General features: G+C 38.0%; 2 protein-coding genes across 4 annotated transcripts in view; one reads left to right on the top strand and one right to left on the bottom strand.

Annotated features, from left to right (window-relative positions):
• MOSPD2 (motile sperm domain containing 2) overlaps positions 1 to 7374 on the bottom strand; it is a 32339-nt gene extending 24965 nt beyond the window's left edge. The window contains exons 1-2 of one of the 2 annotated variants that reach the window (XM_009089670.4): positions 7237 to 7374; positions 6961 to 7027 (exon numbers count right to left, since the gene is read on the bottom strand). In XM_009089670.4, coding sequence (XP_009087918.1) covers positions 6961 to 7027; positions 7237 to 7245 — 76 coding nt within the window. In that variant the 5' untranslated portion in view covers positions 7246 to 7374. The remainder of the gene's footprint in view (positions 1 to 6960; positions 7028 to 7236) is intronic. The other variant, XM_018913562.3, reaches the window with a different exon arrangement.
• A 47-nt stretch (positions 7375 to 7421) lies between these two features.
• FANCB (FA complementation group B) lies at positions 7422 to 22678 on the top strand. Of its 2 annotated transcripts, XM_009089669.4 has the most exons (9): positions 7422 to 7775; positions 8334 to 9371; positions 10391 to 10543; positions 11057 to 11149; positions 15506 to 15634; positions 16492 to 16658; positions 18731 to 19185; positions 19940 to 20177; positions 21271 to 22677. In XM_009089669.4, exons 2-9 carry the CDS (start codon positions 8439 to 8441, stop codon positions 21689 to 21691), a joined length of 2589 nt encoding a protein of 862 aa, XP_009087917.3. In that variant the 5' UTR covers positions 7422 to 7775; positions 8334 to 8438; the 3' UTR covers positions 21692 to 22677. The 2 variants fall into 2 exon arrangements, with proteins under 2 accessions (XP_009087917.3, XP_050833814.1); XM_050977857.1 differs by lacking the exon at positions 7422 to 7775 and having other exon boundaries at positions 8435 to 9371; positions 21271 to 22678.
• The last annotated feature ends 509 nt before the right edge of the window (positions 22679 to 23187 follow it).

The raw sequence follows: 23187 nt of genomic DNA, 5'->3' as shown, positions 1-23187 counted from the left end.
GGATTAGGGTACTCTGTAATTAAAGAGAAAACCCACTACTGGGTAAAAACTAACAGGATAACACTTCACTTTTTGAAGCTCTCTTTGCTTTCAGTATCTGTCTGAGAGCACAACTGTCAAAATGAGAGAATTGTGCACCCTGTATCAAAGTGTAATTTAAAACCATTGACATACCATTACGTGGAAGACCTCAGAACACATTTCTCAGCCACTAACAAGTTTTCCCAAGCTCTGAACTTAGAGAATATTTTTAAGAACACAGACATTTAAGTTTGTGAGTATTTTAAGAAAATGAAAGAGAAACAGAGAAAATGTTTAATCCAAACTTCCAACATCAATAGAAAGCAAGCTGCATTCAGTGATTAGGATAGTTGAAAAAGCATCTTTCCCTCTCTTCTGTAACTAAGTTCTCAAAAAGACACACATAATCTGAATTTACAAAATGCTACAATATACCCTAAAACCAGGGGAAACAACTATTCAAGTTCTACATCCACAAGTACTTGCAGAATGCCAGTATTTGAATCAGGTTAACTTGAGACTGACAGAACAGTACTGAGTACTGATTACTATATGACTTTTACCTGCTTGATCCAATTTTTGCTACAAAATAAGTAAAATTTAGAATAAGAATGTGAATCCAAAACAAAGGTGTCCTATGTCACACACAAAAAGCAGAGTGATATAAAATTGATGGATCCCTTCCAAGAACCCACTGATTGAAAATGTGTCAGTTCAGAGGAGGAATTCCTCTTCAAATCTGTACATGCCGCGTAATTCTACAGACATCTGGAAACTTGTTTTCAAAATATACTGTGAAATAATCAGAATGTTTCTATTTTAAATCACTCATGGAACACTTGGGTGCAGTTACTATATTATTAGAAACTTCCGGAGTTAAATGAGAATTAGTTGAAATAAAATAAGATCTTTATTAAAGTTCTTATTTTAAAAATTTAAATACATCCTGCACAACTAAGAGGCCAAAAAAGAAACAATATTTGAGGGGTACCCAAATGGAAATTCAGGTGGAACTATAAACTGTAGTAACTTACCTCAGACAATCTCCAAGCCTACCCATTTAGATACCCGTAACCATATACTGATGCTTTTCTCAAAGGAAAATTAGGTGCTTGCTTCTTCACTGAGACACTAAGTTTAGTCACCCTCCCCTCATGAAGAGAGACAGCTCTGTAATTGAGTCCAAAATGAACAGAATTTCATAAGGTATTTGGAACACACAGCACTCACCCCAAAGGTAACACAAGGAACAGCACTAGCAGATATTTCTGTTCAGAAAGGGCTACTGAAAATCCCGCGTGTGGCAGCAGTGCCAGACTTTTTGTATAACATTTCATAGTCCAGAGGCTTGGAAACCTGGTTGCTCCCTCAGCCCAAGACAATCAAACCTTTCTGTATCATAGAATAGTTCCACAGCCATGGAAGAGGCAAAACTGGGTGCTGCAATACTTTTCCACTGACGCAGAACACTGTAGAAACTAAGCAAGGCTCAGATCCAAGAAAGCAAGAAAAAGCATAATCTGCCAAATTACAAGTTACACATAAGGGAGTGGCAGTAGCAAGGAGATGTGGCCATTATTAACCCTCTTTATTCCTTTAGCTGAAAGCTCTTCAGGAAAATTTGAGTGAACAAAACTGACCAGGTATTCAACCTTATTTTGAAAATAGTTGGTAAAAGTCACTGCCATTTTATCATTGGGCATTTGAGGTCAAGAGAAAAGACTGGAAGAAGACAAAATGCTTTTATTACTTGCCTTTTTTTTTTTTTTTTTGCTTTAGTGAGGACTTCTGTCCTTTCCATGAGCACATTGACACTCTACCACTTAATTACTATGTTTCAACATAAATAATCTTCTGTAACATCAGAGAACAGCTCTGAAAACAACTGCAGAATTACACATAACTAGATAGACACAAATTTCACTGCAATACTTTCACTAAAAAATTTCATTAAGTTTTCTGAGGCACAAATTGTAAAATCCCTTTTCTTCATGTTACTCTTTTTTTCACTGCCATCCAATTTCTATGCCAGGAGCCTCTGGAGCAGGTCCAATGGAGGGCTACAAAGAAGATAAAGGGACTGGAGCATCTCTCTGAGGAGAGCAGGCGCAGAGAGCTGGGCCTCTTCAGCCTTGAGAAGAGATGACTGAGAGGAGACCTCATCAATGTCTGTCAGTATCTGCAGGGAGGTGGCAGAGGATGGGGCCAGGCTCTTCTTAGTGGTGCCCAGCAACAGGGCAAGAGGCAATGGCAAAGACAGATGCTCAGGAAGTTCCAACTGAGTATGAGGGAGAACTTCTTCATGGTGTGTGACTGAGCCCTGCAACAGATTGCACAGAGAGGGTGTGGAGTCATCCAAGGACTGACTGCATGCAAACCTGTCCCCTGTGCTCCAAGATGACCCTGCTTGAACAGGCTGGACCAGACAAGCCACTATGGCTCCTTCCAACTTGATTTATTCTGTGATTACCAGAACAGTGCTGTGCTGTTGTGTTTTCTTCTAGTGTTTATGCTTTAGGAAAAATAATACAATTGAGAATATTCAGCAGGAATATAGAAGAATAACTACAGGATTCAAAACTAGGCAGCACAGCTGAGTCACACACTAAATTAATCCAAAGAAGTTCAGAATTAAAAACCTGAATGACCTCTCCCTTAAAAAAAAACTCTTATCTAGAAAAGTAGTGCTACAGAACAACCCATACATAAAGCTAAGTAGGGACAGCAACTGAATATCTTGTAATAGAGAACAAACCCAAAAACTGTATTGTACAAAGCAGAGAGAAAAAAAGCAACTCAGAAAAGTATGTCAAGGGTTACTTTACACAAAGAGATTCATTTAACTACTGTCTTGAAGCTATTCCAGCCAAGAATTCTTGGTCTAAAATGGTCACAATCATTTCTCTGACTTTGACCAAAGAGGACACCCATTTTAATTGGCTGTTGATGTCAAACATTAAACTAAGTACAGTAACAATTCAAGTACGTGCCCTCAGTTGCTACATGAGAAAATCAGCAAGACTAGAAACAATTTAAGAAGGTCAGTAGCCAGAAAGGAACAAGGGTGAGGAACAAACTGAATACTATTTCCATCTAATAAGGAATTATTTCAATACCTCAAGCAGCAATAGACAAATATCTGCATTCACAAAGTGAGATAAACTTTTAGCAAAGCAGAACACTGTCAGTGACAAAGACCGCTTTCAACATAAAGCTCGATCATTAATGTTACAGAGATTTTTTTGAAAGTATGCTTCCCATCTTATCCTTCCACCAGTCTCAGCCTGAAAGCTAAGAACCAGGGGAAACAGACTTTTCAGAGCATAAAAAGACATGCAAGTATGCAAAACATTACTTAAGAGTCTTCTTCAACAGTCTTAGCACTGATTTTTAAGGGTGTCCCACATGCCTAAAAATTTATTTGCCATCAGCCCATATGATTAACAAAACACCTTTGCTACTGGCTTAAAGAAAGTCATGGTGAAATTTAATCCTTTACACTGGAAGGATGGAAAATCCCTCTTGCAAAATCTTTTCTGAAAATTAAGATTTGCCTGAAGGAGAAAGGAAAAGGATGTAAGTGGGGATTGCCAGGAAATCACAGGCAATTAGAAACAGTTAATATACAAAACAAAATACGAACAAAACTAGCTTACTGAAAAAAATCAAACACGACTTGATTGTAAATAATTTCCACTGTAACATTAAAATAGAAAGTAACAGCCCAGAAATAAGAGCTAATTTTAGAAATCCTCTAAGGAATGGAAATTCACTATAGAAAAAGACATGCTTGTTTGCTAGAAAACATTGTTAGTGCCAGTCAGTGCTAGAAAAAAAATCTTTTGTTTTCATTGTTCCTTTCACCAGTAAAACCATTTACATCACCAACTCTCACAAAGACTCTAAACAGGCAAAACAAAAATTAGGCCCAAAACCAGTGAAGACAAAGTGCCGTCTGCCTACCACATCAGACAGCGCTTGCCAGTCTATTGGACTAACAGGGACACTATTGGAGATAAACCTTTTAAATACAAGGGTTTCATTATTGGGACACACATTCCTCACAAGAACTGAAGTTGCCTTTGGAATCCAGCTAGAAAGTTAACTGAAGAGGAAAAAACCACCACAAGATTTCAGTTAATAATAAATATTGTTTTGCAGATAAGATCCAACAGTGGCCAAGTTTTCCTTCTAGAACACTTCAATGGCCAAATTAGCTGAATTACTTCAGCAAGAAAGTTCTCCTCCAAATTTTGGGAAAGTGAACCAGTAAGGTTCTCTGACACTTTCACACTGTATCTGACTATCAAAAGCATCTTCTGATTTTGTCACATAAATGAAACAACTGTATAATTAAAAAAAACCCCAGATTTATGGTGCTTCCAATTGCTGAACAGAACTTTTCCCACCATGAAAATTATCAAGACCACAGCATATTATTGTTATTATAATAATTATAATACATGTTGGAATATTAGACTTTTCTGAATCAGCTATATAATGTATTTTTGTAGATTCTACTTTAATCTAAAAATTGTATTCTGCCAATAAATAATTTCAATCAAAAAGTAAGATTACAAAGACCCTCTAGGTTTTCATTTCATAGCAAAAGTAAACATTACTGTAAAGGCCATCACAGCACTTTTGACCATTACGAAATCTTCCTGCATGAAGAGGGGTGGGAGGGAAACTAGTAACTATGAGTTACAGAATATGAGAGAATCACATCATCTTTGATGATCAGAATTACTGTGTTTCTAGAATAACCAGTTACATTGTTTTCCCCACAGGGAAAACAAAACAGTGGCAGTGTAACTTCCAGGGAAAAAAAAAAAAAAAGAAAAAAAAAACCACACACAAAAAAAACCCCTGCTTGAAAACTTTTCTCCAACTTTAACACCTGCAGCTTACCAGTGAACAGAAAAAAGTTTGCTCTGTAGAGGCCCACAGTTCTATGACCACACTAAACTTTACAGGAAGGATCAGCTTCTCAGTGTAGCCTGACAGTGCCCTTAGTTTTGAAAGCAGACTAAAATTCCTGGGTATGAAGCAATCATTCGCACCTTTACACCCTAAGTCACAGGTTGAGGGTGTCTGCATACATGCAGCCCCACATTCCTTTGATTAAGAAGCATAAAATAATATGTTTTAGAACCCACACAGTCAAGGCTGATAGACCAGTACAAAATTAAAATCCTGTGGTTTTCACTCTTGGTTGTGGTCATGAGAACATTAATTTGCTTGTGGCGTTCCTAAATTTGTGGCAGAATCTTAGCAATGCAAACTCAAAAAAAGTCTTAATCCTATTTTCTTGAGAGGGCCAAGAGCCTAAAACCATGACCCAAAAATGGGCTTACTGAGAAAAAGTGTTCAAAATACTGCAAATAGGATTATAGCTTACCTTGCAACAGTATTCAGTCATTTAATGGCTGTATCCACCAGCCCAACAGAGACATCATTACAACTAGAGAAACTTGTGGAATTCCAAGATCTTAAGCAGCAGATGAACAGAAAGAGTAATACCCCTTTTCCACAACCACTGTCCCAGAGCAGTCCTAGGCTTTCTGAAATAATTATTTATGAGTGTGACTCTGGGATAATAGAATACAAAGCAACTTGAATCACCCACAATATAAAAATATACACTAATTGAAAACATTAAGAGGCAGAAGAAGGTATTTTTATTCATTTAGAAATATCAAATGGTAAAATAAGCTCTCTCTACTTCAAGACTTTCTAAATTTTGTCATCAGAAATAAAGGTCATCTCTAACCAAGGCCAAAGTAGTCTCCTTTATGAAAGTTAGCAGAGCAACCATATGAGACAAAGTTGTACCACCCTCAAGACCTTCAAAGTTTTCCAAAAGCATGTGCTAGCCCACTACAATGAAGAAGCACATAACCCTTACATAAAAGTGATAGATAGCAAGGTAACCTCAATAGTTCTGATCAGAAACATCAAAGCAAGGCACTTGTTTGCAGAACTGAGGCTCATATTAAAGGAGATGCAGGTAACACAACTAGGGGACTTTCACTGTATTTGTACTAAAAATTGCACAGAAGAACGTTTTTAGTGGAAAGTCTCTACTAAATGAAACATACACAATGTTTCCCAATGCAACATACTGTTTACTACAATTGTTAGCATACTCTACATTCCTCCAACATAAGCAATGCAAATCAACCTTGAAATTAAAAGAAACCACTCCAGGCTTACTCCAGTCTTCCCTCTCCCCTAGGCATCCCAGCATCTCCTGCCCTTCATTTACAAATTCAAATGCACCTGCACTTAAGAACCGAGTTGGACATGCAGCATGACCTTAATTATGGCCTGCATGAAATTCAAGTGCAAGTTACTCCAGAAAAACAACTCTTCCTTTGACAAACTCGGTGAGGTCAGAATTCCTCCATTCCCCCCTCCCTGACATGTTTTATGTTCAGAGAACACCAAGCACAGCAATGTCCCAGGCCACACTCTCCCACCAGCCAAACACACCTGCAAGAGAAAAGGACCAAGAGCTTTGCCCCAACACAGCAACCCAGCACCGAGAGCCAGCACAGAAACCTGCTGTGCACCGTACCCTTCCATGGACTCAGACACCCGAACTGTGCCAGGGCAAGTTCAGGATGGACATTAGGAAGACATTCTTAACACAAAGAGTGATTAGATAGTCGCAGGGGCTGCCCAGGGAGGTGGCAAAGTCACCATCCCTGGAGGTGTTTAAGGAAAGACTGGATGTGGCACTCAGGGCCGTGGGCTGGCTGACAGGTGCTCAGTCACAGGTTGGCCTCGAACATCTCAGAGGCCTTTTCCGACCCAGTCGATTCTGTGAAAAAACACAGGCGTTCCCAGACCTGGGAAAGCAGGATACCCAGAGCTCCGAGAGGAAAAGTGACAGCGGACATGCCCCAGAGCCCGCACCCACCGCCCCCTACTCACCTGGCAGGTACTCCGCCTCGAAACGCCTCCGGGTCTCGCTTATCAGCGCTCCCTTATCCTGTCGCTGCTGAAAGGAAACATGGAACAGGAGGGCCGTGAAAGAAAGGGGAAGGCCGGGGCCCCAGACAGCCCCAGACCCTCACCTGTACGGCAGGCCCCGGCCACCCGCCCCACCAGACCACCAGCGCCGAGCGGCTGCGGGCAGCGCCTAGGGAGAGGACACCAGCCAGGCGGGCAGAAAGGCAGCAGTAAAGGGGCAGGGGCGCAGGGACTCACCTCAGCCATGATCCAGCGGGTCCACCCGCACCGCCCGCACTGAGGCGGCTCCGGCAGCGCGAGGAGCGGCGGGAAAAGGGGATGGAGCGGCGCCCGGGGGGCGGGGCCTCAGCGGGACCCGAGCCCGGCAGGCCCCGCCCGGCCCCGCCCCTCGCGGTGGCCCCACCCCCGCCCGCGCTCCCGTCATGCTCCCCGAGGCGGGAGCTTCGGAGCGGGCTCGCCGGCTGGGAACCGCGACCCTGCCCGTACGGCTGGGAGCAGCGGCACGGCCTCAAGGGGCTCCGCCGGCCGGGAACCGCGGCACTGCCTCAAGGGGCCCCGCCGGCCGGGAACCGCGGCACTGCACCGCTAGGAACGGCCCGGCCCGGCCCGGCCCGGCCCGAAGAGGCCCCGCCGGGAACCGCGTCACGGCTTTGCCGGCGCCGAGCCCGCGGTCGCTGCCGTTGTCTGTACCCGGTCTCTGTGTGGGAGCGGGCGGTATCGCAGCCTGAGCCGGGCGAGGGGCGTCGCTGCGGGTCCTGCAAGTTGAGTGAAGCTTGGTGAGACGGCTGCGGTTCCCTCGGGGTCCCCGGGGCCTTCTCTGGGCGAGGAGGGAGAGAGGGAGGGAGTCTGCTTGGCCGCAGAATGACTGGATGGTTCTTCAGAGAACTTTCTCCTTTGAGGCCTTATAATTTTAACAGAAAATAAATTATAGCTGTTAACAAGCACTACACCCGAGAGAAGGCTCTTGAATTTCAGAACTCAAAGCACAGTTACTTTCCAGTCTGCTCAGTATATTTGTGGCTTCTTCAATAGAATTACACGAATTGTGAGTGTGTGGCTTGGTTTCTGTCCATTTATATTACACTGTGGAGCTGTCGAATTCATAACACAGAATTCATACTTTGGTAAAGGAACATTTCTGAAATGTTTCTGTTACTTAAATCTCTCAGTACAAAGTTGTTTAACTTCATTATTAATCTGTGAGATTAAAGCACATACTGGCTTCATTCTCAAATTTTTCTGTGTTATTGCTTTGCAATGCATGGTTATTCTTAAGGCTCAGTTCATCTCATCCCAAAACAATTTAATTTTTTTTTCTTATTTGCTTTTTGTAGGTGGAAAATGTCCAGAAAGATTAAAATTTCCACAAAGAAATAAGACTGACAGAAATAGGGACACACGATTTTCTTGTAGAGGAATATACATAAAGTTAAATCAAGATGCTTCTGGGTGAGCAAGATCAATTCTTGTCCTACAATGGTGAAGTCCTTGTGTTTCAGTTGTCAAATCCAAAGCATGCAGAGGAAGCAGATAATAAAACAATGAATTTATGTGTCAGGAGGATGGCGTTCAACAGAGACACTAAGCTGTTTGTTCAGAAGTCTTCTGGAGCATTCAGCATGGGAGCCAGTCACTCAAAAATTGAAATGGTTTGTTGTAGCTGCACAACAGATTCCAGAACAGGGCTTATTCTTCCCTGCATTTTGATGAAGAAGCAAAAACGGAACAGTATCAAATACTTTTTATTGTTGCTTCACAGTTCGAACCAATTTGAGCCGTCCTTTTATTTTAAATTGGATTATGAGTTGAAAGAAGACATCAGGTTGTTTGCTGGCCCATCATTGTTGTGGAGACATGCCAACAAGCTGTTCTACATCTCTTCCAACACCTGTGTGGTTCAAAGTGCTCCTGTTCATCTTTCTTGTGTGGTGTGGACAGGTGAAATTGTGGGTGAAGGCACGGTTGTCTTAGGGATAAGAACTGCTTGCCTGCCAGAGACCAAAGACCCAGATGGGTTTTCTGTTTCAGACAGAGCCATCTGGGGCAGTGAGTTCTTTGGATATGCAATTCAATCACAGACGTTTCTGAGTGGCACCTGCTTCATGCCTCATGCCTACAGCAGAGTGGTGTCTTCTGCCTACATCTGCAGGAGTGAGAGATTGAGGAAACAGCTCCGAATATCACTTGTTGCCATAACCCACAAGAACCAGCTCATTTGGTTCCAAAATGGTGCCCCTAAAGGTGTTTGTGAGCTTCCTTACGAAAATCCATGTTCAGTAAAACCAGCTGTAACCAGCAGCAGTGATTTGCTATTTGCTGTGTCTTTTGCCTCTGGAAATAGCTGTGTTGTACAGAGGAGAGACAGCTTACAGGTACTGTTGGCTTTAGACAGCTCCATTTTATTGTGGTCTTTTTTCTATATATTGTCTTATTAAAAGCCCTGCAACTAAAAAAACCTGCATGTTTAAGTTCTTTAGATTTCTTGTTTGTTTATTATTGTTGCTGCTGGTAAAATAGCCTGTGTAAAGTATGACATTGTTTTGCTTCCATTGCTTGCTTGTATGTCTGAAAATTAAGCTAGTATTCTCTCGTTTAGTAATACATTTATGAATCTGACCAAAGCTTCTGTTGTTAATTGAAAACTGCATAGTGTGAAAACTTGAAGTTGTTAGGCAGTTATGAGTGTGCCTGGATGACTTGTGTTAGAAGTAGCCTCGTATCATTGCAAAGTATAAACTGCTCAGTGAAACATCAAAGCTTTTTGAGTCTTAATTCCTAATAACAAAATGTTGTTTCTAGAAAATGTTATTTTTATGAAAATGACAGGAAAAGGCCTTACTATTGTTTCTTAAAATTAGGAGAGACAGAGTTTCTGCTATGTTTTTGTAGTAGTCTGACAGGAAGACTTTTGTAAATCAGGAAATAAAAATTTGTACTATTTAGTTGCTGGCACTATTATAAAAAATTGTCTTTAACTTTCAAACATAGTTAAGTCTCTTGTGGAACAAAGATGTTTCTCAATATCAAAGGTACAGTGCTTTTAACTTATCTCCAAGTATTACTGCTTCTAAATAAATGTTACAACATTCAGCTGTTCAGCTGTTTGAATATATTGAAAAGTTGTCATCTTATCTGTAACCTGTAATCTGGAAAGTGATCTTTAAAGAGAAATGGCTAATTTCTCTTTAAAGATCACTTTCCAGGTTTTCCCAGAGTTACATAGGCTCAAAATGATGAGGTGAGGGTGAGAGCTTGAAACTTCTAAATATTATTATTGTATTTCACGCAACTGAATAGGCTCTCTCTCAATGGCAAGCAAGCTTCACCAAAATGAGATCTCAAATACAAGATTTATTCTAATAAACGTGTTTTAAAACCTCCTCTACTGTAGGTGGCTTCCAAATGGCAAAAAGTGAAATGTGTTCTGGTGGATGATTTTATTGGCTCTGGAAGTGAGCAGCTGTTACTGCTTTTTAAGGATGACTCCAATACAGACGTGTTAAGTACATTCAAAATAACAGATCTTGGGGAGGTCAACTATGCAGTAAGTTGAGCTTGCCTTTTCTCAGCTACTCAGTCTGTGCTTACTAAATTAAGAAAATCTTAACAAATCATTAAAGTATTGATGCAAAGTGAAATTGGATGTGTGCTGTGAAATGCCCTGAAGTTTGAATACAATATTCCCTGCTGTAATCTTAAATTATCTGAAGATGTTATTTTGCTTCTGTGATTGTATCAACATTCTGTTGGGAAATTAATGCAGCTGAAAATGCTTTACATACATAATAGTTTTGCCACAATGGTTACCTTTTGGCTAAGAACCTTAATTTAATTAAGGCCATAGTGCTTGTTAATCATCTTCTCATAATTGAGTCTTTCCAGTATGTACTATCAAATTCTAATTGCTTTCAGAAAATAGGATTTTTAAAAGACATAGTGTGATTCTCCTGGCTTGTTGTATTTTCTTCCAGATTTTTATAATGCTGTGTAATGGCCTGTACCTTACTTTCAGCTTTTTAATTCATTCAGGGTTTTGATTTGTTTTTTTCTCATTCAGAGTGGTATCAATTATAAACATGATGTTCCTGCTGCAGAAGGATTGCAAGAGAATGGTTTGCTTACTGTCCGAGCCCTTGAAACAAGATTACAGGTTTGTACTCAACAGTTCTGCCTCCATGTTTTCTGTAAATTACTGTTCTGTATCATTGCATTATCTAGAGGGTGAGGCTAATGATACTGTTATTATTGAAGAAGTGGTTCAGGGAAAAGGTCAACATGGTTAAGTATTTTTACTTGAATCAGTAGTAATCTGTGTTTCAGGTCTCTCAGTTGTTATAAGTGCATTTAAGTAATTGTAGTGGTCTAACTTAATTTTAATTAAAAGTTTGAGATAATGCTGAAGCTGTCTTATCAGAGCTCCTTAGCAGTCATTTTACTCATGTTTAAATACCAGCTTTAAAAAATAGAAAGGTTTGCTTCTTTTGCTCCCCATTACATAAAGAACTTTCAGGTCATGTAGTGGCAGGTTCCCAGTGAGTGCATTTGCACAATTGGTGACAGTGGTTATTTCACCACCTCTGATGTTCATGGTCCTGTTACTAGTGGTTTTATAAGGATAGTTTTGAGATGTACTATAGATAAAGCTAAAATGTATCCTTCTTTTAACTAGAATAATTTATAAAACAAACTGGGGGAAGCTTGGGCATTTCCCATGCAACATACTCACCAGTGTGAGTGCTTTTGCAGTGTGTATATTAGCCTCTATCAAATGGGTAATAATTGACAAATAGGAAGATCATTTAAGGAAAAAAGGCTTTAGGGGAGAACATGAATTTCATACTGAGTCAAGGATGTGAGGCTATTGTTAATTTGCTAAGTGTGCTTTAAAGACTAGATATGAGGTAATTATTCCTGTCACTTGAGAATTAGTGAAAACATAGTAGGGTATTGTGGCAGTTTTATTTCAAGGCTTTAAAAATGAAGCAAATGAATTGGTAATAGTTTACCAATCAATAAATAAATAGAAGGAGGACATATTAAGAAAAGACTGAAAAAGAAGACTTTTCTAGTTCTAATAACAAACAAGATATCCAAAGTACATCATCCAAAAGATAAAAGCTGTTTGGATAACAGTGGACAAAATGCTTTTTTCCCTCCTAGAAGGCCAAGAAAAGAGAGGCTGGATTAATTTTGAAGACCTCTTGAAGTCCCTTTCAATTCTACAGTTTTACAGCTTGCATGTTAGAGGCCTGTTGGCTTTAACAGAAGTGCAGTCTTCCTTCCAAATGCATCTTTTTCTGTTTCTTCATTTTTTTTCTTTTTTGACAGTCATATTTTAAAACTGACTTCACTGCTGCATTCTTGCCCTACTCATTACATTACTTTCCTCTTCTCCAAAGCAGAAAGTAGTTTCTGTTTCTTATTGGCTGCTCCTTCCACAAATCTAATGAGCTTGTCCACCCTGCCATTGACAGCTGTACATTCTATGTTCCATAACTTTGTCCTTTCAATACACCAACTGCCTTCCAGCTGTAGAGCTCTGTGAATGTGTCTCAGGATGAAATTAATTATCTGGTTTGCACTTACTACTGGTTCTGCTGGAAACAAGCCACTGGTTGTATATTTTATCTATTGTGTGCTGATATAGTTCTCACAGACACAGAATCATTCCCAAGACCTAACATTTCTGTGCTTTTAGATATTTTTAATCTCTAATTTTCAAAGCCATGTGCTAGCACAAGCATTGTAAGCAGTTGGAAATTTACTGTGTTTTAATGCTGTAAATTTTTGAAGTTGTCAAGCTTATGAATTTGGAAATAGGTGCAGATATTTCTTTTTAACCTCACTGTTGCTAACTTGTTGAAATCCCCATTGTTCTGTATTATATTTGCTGAACAGTGAAGTACTCTTGCTGGTTTTTATAATCTGATATATAATTGAATTTCAAGGATGCTTGTTTTGAAGCAATACTGCATGGGTTCTGCTTAGCTTGGGAATTTTCAAAGGTTATTTAGTCTTGAAGTGGTGCCTCTTGATATTTATCATCAAAATTCAGGTGTTCTAGAAATTTGCAATCAAATCAAGTTTTCACAGTCTCCATGGAATCTTGTGTTTTAGAGCAAGATAAAATAGCAGATGCAGCCCTTTTTGCATCCTTGTTGCTTAACCCTTGTTTTAAATCTGCACAGCTGTTTTCTTAACCACATGAGAACTTTGGCAGGAATGAATTATAGTCCACTGGATAAGTAAGTTGTGTTTAAGTTATACATAGTAATATATATATAAACTGCATTTTGCAGGCAGTGAAATTGAAAAATAGATCAGCTTGAGCAATTTTGAATTGTTCTGTATTTATTTTATATACACTATTTTGGGCCTGAATCCAGCCTTTTCTCCTTTGAATTTTTTTTACTTGTGTTTTGGTATCTTCTGAAGAAGACATTCTTTGGCAGAGTATTACAGTTCCATTGCAACAGCTGAGGTTACAGGGTTTCTCGTGGTTTTAGTTGATTGTTTTGGCAGAAATAAAGAAGTGTCTTTATGTCCACTGGTCTGTTCTTCCCCCCATTACTTGGCAGTTTTGTAAGGACTGTTAATTCTGGGTTTACTCACAGCTCTATTGTCTTTGGCTCTGGACTGCCTTGTTTTTATGTTCATGCTTATTTTCTCTTCTAAGGTGATCTACTTTTATTTTCTTAGTTTCACAGCACAAAACCTGTAACTCCTGCTGATGCTTGCAGTACATCTTGGCATACAGCAGGAAGGATGTGCCTGTCACTTGTGACAGAGGGGGACACAACTCAGTTTTGAGTTTGCTATGTGGTGGAATTCGGGTCTTTTTCTTGTGCTTTAGGAAGAAAAAGGGCTTGCAAAAGCCAGACTGGCTAGCAAGGATACAGCAGTGAATGTTTGGCCATTTTGACTGTTTCCACATCTTTGCTTCTCCATTTGCTTTCTGGTTCTCAATTGTTTATTCAGGAGTTGGTTTCAATGGGAGTAAATGATGGCTTAGTGTTCTGATGACCTAAATTAGGAAGGTATTGCAGACTCATCTTCATTTTCATCTCTTGAGTCAAGTCTGGCCCTGGATTACTGCTTGGAATCTGGTGCTTAGATTCACAGTTGAATTGGTGACAATTTTTTTGCAAAACTTTTCATGAGAGTGCTGTTGGTCTAAATGTCCTTTGCCATTGCAGCTTGAGCAGAAGACATCACTTTACTTACAAGAGCTGCTTTTTTATTCAGGCTTTTAATGGATTTATATGTGTTATGTATTTGTGTTGGAACCCTAGATGCTGGGAATTTTAAACTTTCTGTGTTTAAAGGCACAGACCCACAATAGAGCACTGCATTTGACCCAAGGCTGGGAAGAAAATTGATTCCAAAATTGATTGATAGTGCTGGGATTATGGTGTGTAGTTGGTTAGAAGTGTGCCATATCCCAGGGTGGAAAACTTAGAGTTTGGTATTTTAGAATATAGAAATAAATATGAAGCAAGATGGAGGTTTTAGGGTAGAGACAGATTTTTCTTCTTTACCTTCTTCTTCCTTCTTCATGGGTTTGGGTGATGTTTTGTAATTGGACAGAAAAGTCCACATTGCTGTCTTCCAGGGATCAGTTATTGGGTTAAAAGGGAAATAATCTAGGTGTCCTTTCTTAATTGGATAGTTTAGTCTTAAAAGACCTTGTAACAAGCGTTAGTTAGCCATTTTGTGCCTTGCTAATGAAAAACTGCTGAACTCATGGTTGTGAGACTGTTTCACTGATAAGAAATAATAAACACTTGAGTCTGAACACGAACTACTGTCTCAAGTGCCTTCAGTCCAGACCCTGAGAAATCAATATGTTTGGGGGGGGTTTCTAAGGGGATGGAGAAGAGGGAAGTTTGGGTTTGCATTCCAAAGTTGAGTTCTCTCCTTGAGAGACTTGGACTTCTCAGGATGTTCCTTTCCAGATAATAGCTTTTGAGGAACTTTCTTAAAACCTGAGAAGCTGACATAATTTTTTTTCCTTACTGCTTGGTTTGTAGGTTTTTTGGTTGATTTGCCTTGGTTGGTTTTTTTTGGGTATTTTTTTCATTGTGTTTTTTTAACAGAGATACAGCCAACTGTGTCTGCTTGTATATCTGTCAACTCTTCAATATATTTACTTGACCAATAATCAGTACAAATCTTGAGAAGACGATGAAACTGCTTTCCATGAAAAAGTGAAGCAGGATTAATAATGAAAGAGATCACTCAGAAATATATGTATGGAAATATATCTGAATATCTATGTAATTTGATTAAGTTTACCTTAATATTTATCTTTAACTCTAAGTTTCTTATTGAAGGACCAAGATTCTGAGATTCATATTTTAACAACAGAGTAGCATGACTTGAACATTTTTTAGAAATGCTAAAATGCTATTTGTGATTTTTGCATAAAAATGGAAAGCTGAAAAGATATTTTGATAGCTTTAATATCTTTTCTTATGTGCAGTAGTCTAATGATTATCTTTTACAGGCGGGTTGGACTTCTGTTCGAGAGCTGCAGCAGCATTTAGGACTCCAAAAGAGGGTTATTCTTGAGTCTTGCAGAGCATTAATAGATCTTGTTGAAGAAAGAACCCATATTCTACCAAACTCAAAAGAGGTAAAATGCAGCAGATGGGCCAGATCATTTCTGAATTCTGCCAAGCCATTTGCAGAGGGTGCTGCCATCAACCACTTACCCCTTTTGACTGTAGGGGTTGCCACTATCAAAACTCATTAATCTGCTATTTAAGTCTGGTTCATTTTCTTAACTTGCCAGTATATGTATTTAGGAGTAAATTTAGTTGTTTCTTGAAATTGATGTGCACAATACCTCCTGACAACTGAGTGGTATGGAGGAGTAACCTCTTACAGAGTTAGTGACAAACACGAGGGGAGTGTACAGTTCTGATTGCCACAGTTGCCTAGGTATTGAATATCTGTCTGTAATCTCACACGTTACAAAAAGAGAGTTGTCATAGAACCATGTGAGCAAAATTGATTTTTATAATGGTTCTGAGTGAACTGTGGGCTGAGAAGGTGATGGAGGTTGGGAAAAATCTTTTTTTAATATGTTGCTCCAAAGAAACCTAATTTAATTGAAATGGAGGTGATCTCTTTCACTTACTGTTGTGACATTTTCTGGGTTTGCACAACAAAATATTGAGCAATTAAATGCAATAATATAAATTCTAGCACCTTAAATCTTTGGACAATTAATTGTATGACAGGTAAAGATTTTGACATATGATATTTACAAGGAGAGAATAAGTTGTACTTTACATGATGATATGATGTGTTTTAAGAAAATTCAATTCTATTAATTGTAGACAATAAACTAGTTTATATATATCTTTCATTTTATGTATCTTAAAAACTCTTCCAGCAGTCACTTGTAGTAAAACACAAAGTAATGCAGTATTAAAAAAAAAAAAAATCTCTCCTTAATTTATCTAAAAAACCACATTTTTTTGTAAGGAAGGCCTTGTTTCTCTCTGGGATGATGTAGAAAATCCTCCTGACTCTCTTAGTAAAGAGACATCATCGGCATCTGAAGTCCCAGAGCACTTCACAGAGGAATTGTGGCAGCGTGTTGCAGGTGACAGCCTGGTAGTTGGAGTAAAGCTAACTGAATCATTTTATTTGTGAGTATATACACTTATCCCATAATTTCATTGGTAGTTTTATAGAAAATGAATATGTAGGTTAAGCTCTGTGGTAAATTTGAACTTTCTTATGTTGAACATGTGCATATAAAGTGTTTCAAATGTGTCTTTGTCAGTATTTTTGCTATTGGTTGCTTGCTCTCTAGCACTGAGCAGAAAAACACATTATACAGCCAGAAATCAGTTGTGTGAGTATAATTGCAACATTACTGGAAGCTTTTTGTAAAAGAGTCTTCTTTGACAAAAATTATGGCTCTTTGTAGTCCATGTTGACATAGCAATGCTGACATCATCAGTGTGTACTGTAAATAAAGGTCTGTCTTAGCTTGGTTCCTGATGCTTTACTGTTAGCTACTTGCCATTCCTCATTGATTTGCTTCAAGAAGCACAAAAGAAAGTATATTAAATTCTCTTACCAATTAATTAATACTTAGCTTTTGAATTGAACTCTTCCAGTCAAGTACCTAAGCAAAATGCTTGCACAGCTTGTATTTTGCGTAAATTATGTGGAACAATCAACCATGTAATACTTAAACCTTCAAAATAATTTGGTTGGGTTTTTTATCATCTTTAAAGTTATTTGTTTCATTTATTTTAATTACTCAGTTCTACTTGTAAATACTACTTATGTCTCTTTCCCTTACAGAGAGGGAGCTAAGTTGAAACTGTATGAAAAAAGAGGATTACATAAAATATAAAATTACAACCTGAATTGTGTAATGTAAACTTTGGTGGAGTCAGAACTTATCTTTTGAGCCATGTTCCCACAGGCAGTGTTGCTGAGGCTGTGTTAGGCTGAGCTCAAAGACTGCTGATGCCACTGGAAATCATTCAGGTGGCTGTGAGGGAGCTGACCTGTTAGGCCCTCTGGCCATTCTGCTGGAGCTGTGGCTGTATTCTTCCTCAACTGCCAGATTGCTGTAACTTTCTTGTAAAGTTAACCTCATCCTCTTGACAGCCTCTCTTAAGAGCCACTGAGGCAAAAGATTGTTTTTTGCCTTTTTAGTGTGCTTCTTTTAGCTTTGATGATGATGCCTTTGCTTTTATTTTTTTTTTTTAAGTTAAATGCTTTATTCCTTTATAACTTCAGAAACCTTCATCAGATTTTAAAAACCAGCAGCAATCTAGCCCTCTCCCCCATTTTAACAGTTGAGAAAAGATCTGTGGGGAAGGCATTTGTCCAAGATTACCTGACAGGCCAGCAGCAGAACCTGGGTCTCCTGAGCTCCAGTTCAGTACTGTGTACACCAACCTGTGTTTGTGGAGAAAAGAACTTGCTTTATCTCCAACCCCAACACAGTAATTCTTTATTGCTTGTTTTCGTGCTTTCTACTAATGCAAGATTGCAGTGATATCATAGATCGATTTATGAGGTGGTGATACTTCTCTGTAAAGAAAATTAGACATTCATAAGACTTTCAAATGTCACTGACATCTTGAGATTGAATTGATTGACAGAATAATATATTCATTGAGAGAGGGTCTGGAACAGTAATATTAGGATTTCATTGAAAGAGCCCTTTTTTGAATGAATAATGTACTTCTTACATTTCAGGAAATTGCTGCATGTTCAAGGTAATAGTATCTTAAACCTTTTATTTTATTCTACATTCAATTTTGTTTGAATATCTATAAAAATATAGAGTACTAGAAGATCTTCTAGTCCTCAAAGGGGCAGAATTGATATTTTCTGCAGTTTTTTCTTAAAAAGAAAGTCAAATCTTTTAAAAAAATCCATAAATGTCATATAGTATCTTTATAGGTTACGTAGACTTTTCTGAATTAAACATCTAGATTCTTTTGGTTGAAATGAGGTGTCTAACTCCTAGAAGCTCTTCAAAAATTCAGTCCACATTTTGAAAAATCTTTATATTTGGTTTATATGAAACAGTCATGTGAAGGACTTAGCCTCTGCCAAGTCTATGACTTGATCTGGAATAGTATTGGAATTTATGTCTTAAATGTCTGTATACCTCTGCAGAGTTGTGGTTATTTGTCAGAAGGCAGAAATGTGAACTGGGAGTGCAGTCATATTGTATGGATTTTCACAGGTCACTGAGTGATGTCAGTTTATCCCTAGTGATGGATCAAGACTTCTCTTCGATTTCTCCGATTATCAAGTGTCAAAGTAAAATCATTAAGCTGAACAAAGCCTTCTCAGCATTGGCAGTCTCCTCAAGTCAAATTGAACCTCCTCCAAAAAAGATGAAATTGGACTTGCATAGCAAGAATGATCTGAGAAAAGAATTTCCTAAGAGATCTTCAAGAATTCAGCTGGATGGAGCAATGACAGTCATTGCTGTCACCAGCCTTCCACCACTACTGGCATTTCATCGTGTGTGCTGCATAGTTCTTTTACATGCCAGAAAGCAAAACCATCAGAATGATGGTTTACAGCAGAGCAAAAAGATTACTGTACTCTGTGGGAAAATTTTGTTAAGTCTGGAAGATATTTCAAGTGGCAGATATTCAATAAAGATGCTGAGGGATAATAGTTACTGTACAGGTAAATGGATTTATATACTTTGGATTTATAAGTATATATATTTAATTCTTCTGTTTACTCTAGGTGGTGCCCAGCTAAGTTTCTCTCTGAACACAGGCTGCACAGACTATGGAACATTTCTCAAACTGGAAAAAATGTTTAGTGAATTGCTGTAAGGTTTTGCTAGCACTGGTGATAAAGGGTATCTGGAAAGGATAATTTTGAAGATAAGTTTGAATGTAAAATGCTGAAGCCTATGTTTTTTCTATAAATAAGATACTCTAATTAGATACAGAAGTTTTTTCCTGACATACTACTACCTCTTAAATAATACCAAAGTAATTGAAGCTCTTCCTCATCTACACATATATTAAGGTAATTTATTTTCATTTCTTTCAATATTCCTGATTGAATTGATTTTGAACTGGGCTTTTTACTCAGGTAATGAAATATCTTTTTTATTGTTTGCAGTCTGCTAAAGCCAACATGTCATCTTACTATCACAGGCTATTATTAGTCTTCTTTTGGCAAGGTGATGTTTATCTTAAGAGCTTTCATTGTACTGGTGGGGCTCCATTAATCAACTGTTTTACTTGACAGAAGTAGGGACAAGAGTTTAGGTGAGAAGAAAATTCCCAAAGAATGCCTGAAGTCAGGTGCAAATCCTTCACAAAAAACTGGGGAATATGAGCCAAAAAAATCAAAGTTCATTTAATGCATGCAGCATGATGAAAATATTTAGTTCAAATACCTTTTTCTACTGTATTTTTTGCAGGTTCCATGGAAGATATACTTGCTGTCCTCGCAGTGTCTGTCAGATTCTCCTTTCAAATTGTGTCTTGTGACTGCACATTGACTCCAGTCAGTTCATGGTTACTGGGAGAAATGGAGTGCACACCATTTAAAGAATGCCAGGACAACATATTCTGTCATAAAGCAGGAATTGTCCATGGTACAATTTTTAATTGGGCCCTAAAAAATCCATTTGAAGGAGCTCTAACAATATTTTGCAGGTAAAATCACTTGAAGAGTATAGCTTATATTCATCTTCTATACACTCTTTTTTATCTTTCTGCTGTTTCTTACTGGTACCATAAACAGCAGCCAAAATCATAACCACTGGGCTGCCAATATGATAATATGGTAACAGTCACCAATAACAGACGTGTTTTCAGATCAGAACTATGGGAAAACCTGAACTGAGTTGTTTCATTTTGTCTAGGTTGGAACATTGAATTACAAATCAGTCTAGTCTCCTTAATACCTTCTTGGTACTATTCCTTCCCTTCATTTTGTTGCATCTTAATTTTATATTCCTTTTTATTTACATTAGTCTTACTATAATAGGTTATTTGTAATTTTTTCTTCCATGTGTGGTAATTTAAAAAAACCCTTCAGTAATAAATATTTATATATTAATATTAAAACAAAAAACAAGCAAACCACAAACCCCAAGTTAAATTAAATTTATCACTAGGTAATTTTTTAGTTTAGTATTGCAATATTAATGTAGTCTCATATTGTACATGTTTCTGCTATGGTTATTTCCTATCTACCATGATTATGAAAAGGAAATGATCTGAAGAGTCTGACTGGTGTTCTTTCTTATGCAGATTCTTGGACAAATATTTCCTAAGCCAGGTTAGGCAAGTTAGTAATGCTGCCACAATTTATGACTTAGCTGGATAAGGCTTATAACATAAGAAGTACTTCTGGGATATTGACAAATGTTGCTGTTTTGAAGAGTTCAAGCTAAAAAATAAAAAAGAAAAGGTATAACTGGTAAGAATATTTTGTAGTGAGGTTCAGTCTTTTCCTCAAATTAGGAGTTGATTTCCTCTATGTAAAAGGAAAGACTGAAATGTTTAAGCAATCAATCAGTAGAATTGTAAGACTTTTGTTCCTTTTGAAAAGTGATTTTACTTTTTACTATTCAGTTTTGACCCATTTTGTTAATAGTTACTGAGCCCCATGTTTATGGGCTGTGATTGCATTTTCTGTATCTTTATTTGGATTGCTCTGTTATCTGGCTAGAATATTTCTGTGATAGGTGGAAACTACAGAGAATATACTTTTTTTGACACCATCATAATTTTATTTTTACAGAAATCTGACTGTCTTGTTCCAGTGCCTTCACAGCCTCACTAGAGTTCTCCCTCCAGGCTGCAGTGTAAAACTCCTGAGATCTGGAAGCAAAGCAGTACTTAATGAACAGTTAGCACTGGCTCTGGAAAAGGAAATGCTCACCTTGAAGAATTCTCTTTTCTTAAAAGAAACTAAAGCTGGAAACAGCTTTACATGGGAGAATGAGTCTGGCAAGAAAATCAATAATGCTCCTCTGGCTTCTTTACTGGACACTGAGGAAGGAGTCCAGCAATTCAGAAAGAAGCTTCAGAAGGAGCGGGAAGAGAGTGTGCAGAGTTTGAACCAAACACTGAACGGTGCCCTGTACCAGAAAACTGCCTTGAAAATAGCAGAAGCTCAACTCAGTTCAGATATGATTGTGTGGAGACTGGCCAAGTCCTAGAAACTATTGACTAAATTTATTTGAAAAAAATTTTATTAAAGTTATACCATTAAATATTTATATTTTCATGGGTACTTATACTTCTTTGTATTCTATAGCATTTCTGTGTTGTTTCTACAGATAAATACTGGTATTTTAATTGATGAGTACTGGAAGAATTTAATATTAAGATTGAGTCATTATTTTGTTACAGATTTTGAAAATATATTTTTAAGGTATTTTCTAATAATTCCTACTCCAAAATCATAATTCTTGGACTATAAAAGAACTATTTTAGAAAAAAAGTGAATGTGTGTATTCTTTAAAATAGTTCTGTTGAACTTGAAAGATGACTGTTTATACATATAAATGTAAGCCTTTTTTAGAAATCTTAAAGCAGGTATAGAAAGGATTTAAGTTATGCAACCAAATGTAATTCATAATTTGAGTATAGAGTTTGACAAATTCAAAGAGTCCGTTTATCTTCATATGTCAAACCTTTTAAATAACTTCTAGTGATACCACTTGAGGAACAAAACTCTGTACCTTTGAGCCCTGTCTTCTGGAGTCCACCCTCACATTTATGAAGTATTTATTGGAGGTGGAGAACCAGATCAGACCTCTTAACCAAATTTCAGGAACTCATGAAGATTCATTCCACGATAAAGCTACTTCAGGTTTGAGAGGTCCATTCCCATGCACTTTAGTGGTAAGGCTGGTCTCACTGGTAAATCCTGGCCTTCCTTGGATGTTAACCTAGCTTCAGAGTCAGAAGATTGGCTTACTCAATCCCAGAGTCAGATGATTGTCTGCTGATGCTAGCTGCTCAGTGGTTTTTGGCTTATCTCAAGTAGTTTAAATAATATTGGGCAACTCTTCTGTTATTAGTCCTCCTTTTGCTGGCTTGAGAAATATCCTGCTTATGCTTCTAGGAAGAGAATGGCCTGTACTACTTACTGAGGTAGTGATTTTGAATCAAATTTTTCCCACTAGCTTCATGAGGGGTAGAAAGGTTAGAAAATCCCAAATCACAGTAATTTCTTCCTCTAATCTCTGCTTTATCTAAGTAAAACATTCTTATTGGTTGTCACCATTTTTCTGAAGTTGTCCGAGTTTTGCTTTTCATTTTCTCTGCAAACAGAGTTAATAGTTGGTGTCTTCACCATGATCTCTCTCTGACAAAGTTTGTCAGGAAAAGTGGAAGATATTTATTAACTCAAAGATATACTGATGATTCAGAATAATTCTTTTTGTCTCATCAGGAAATTCAGCTTCTGTATGTATGCCCCCTAGAAGCATTAAGTGCTGATGTTTTTCAGTCCAAGGCATCTTCTCATTCTGGCAACAGGAGTAAACTGATGTACATTAAATGCAAAACATTGCCTAGAAAAACAGTAAATGAGAGAGCTCTACTTTGGAACCTTAACCCACTTAAGTGATAGAGCTTCCCTTTTGAGATACTCAAAGTATTAAATTACTCCTTTTTAGCTACAGAAAAGGGAAATCTTCCATTAAGA

The sequence above is a fragment of the Serinus canaria genome, chromosome 1 (assembly GCF_022539315.1).
Source record: "Serinus canaria isolate serCan28SL12 chromosome 1, serCan2020, whole genome shotgun sequence".
Lineage (NCBI taxonomy): Eukaryota > Metazoa > Chordata > Aves > Passeriformes > Fringillidae > Serinus > Serinus canaria.
Note: the sequence above shows the minus strand (reverse complement) of the source record. Positions and strands in the feature narration are given on the sequence as shown.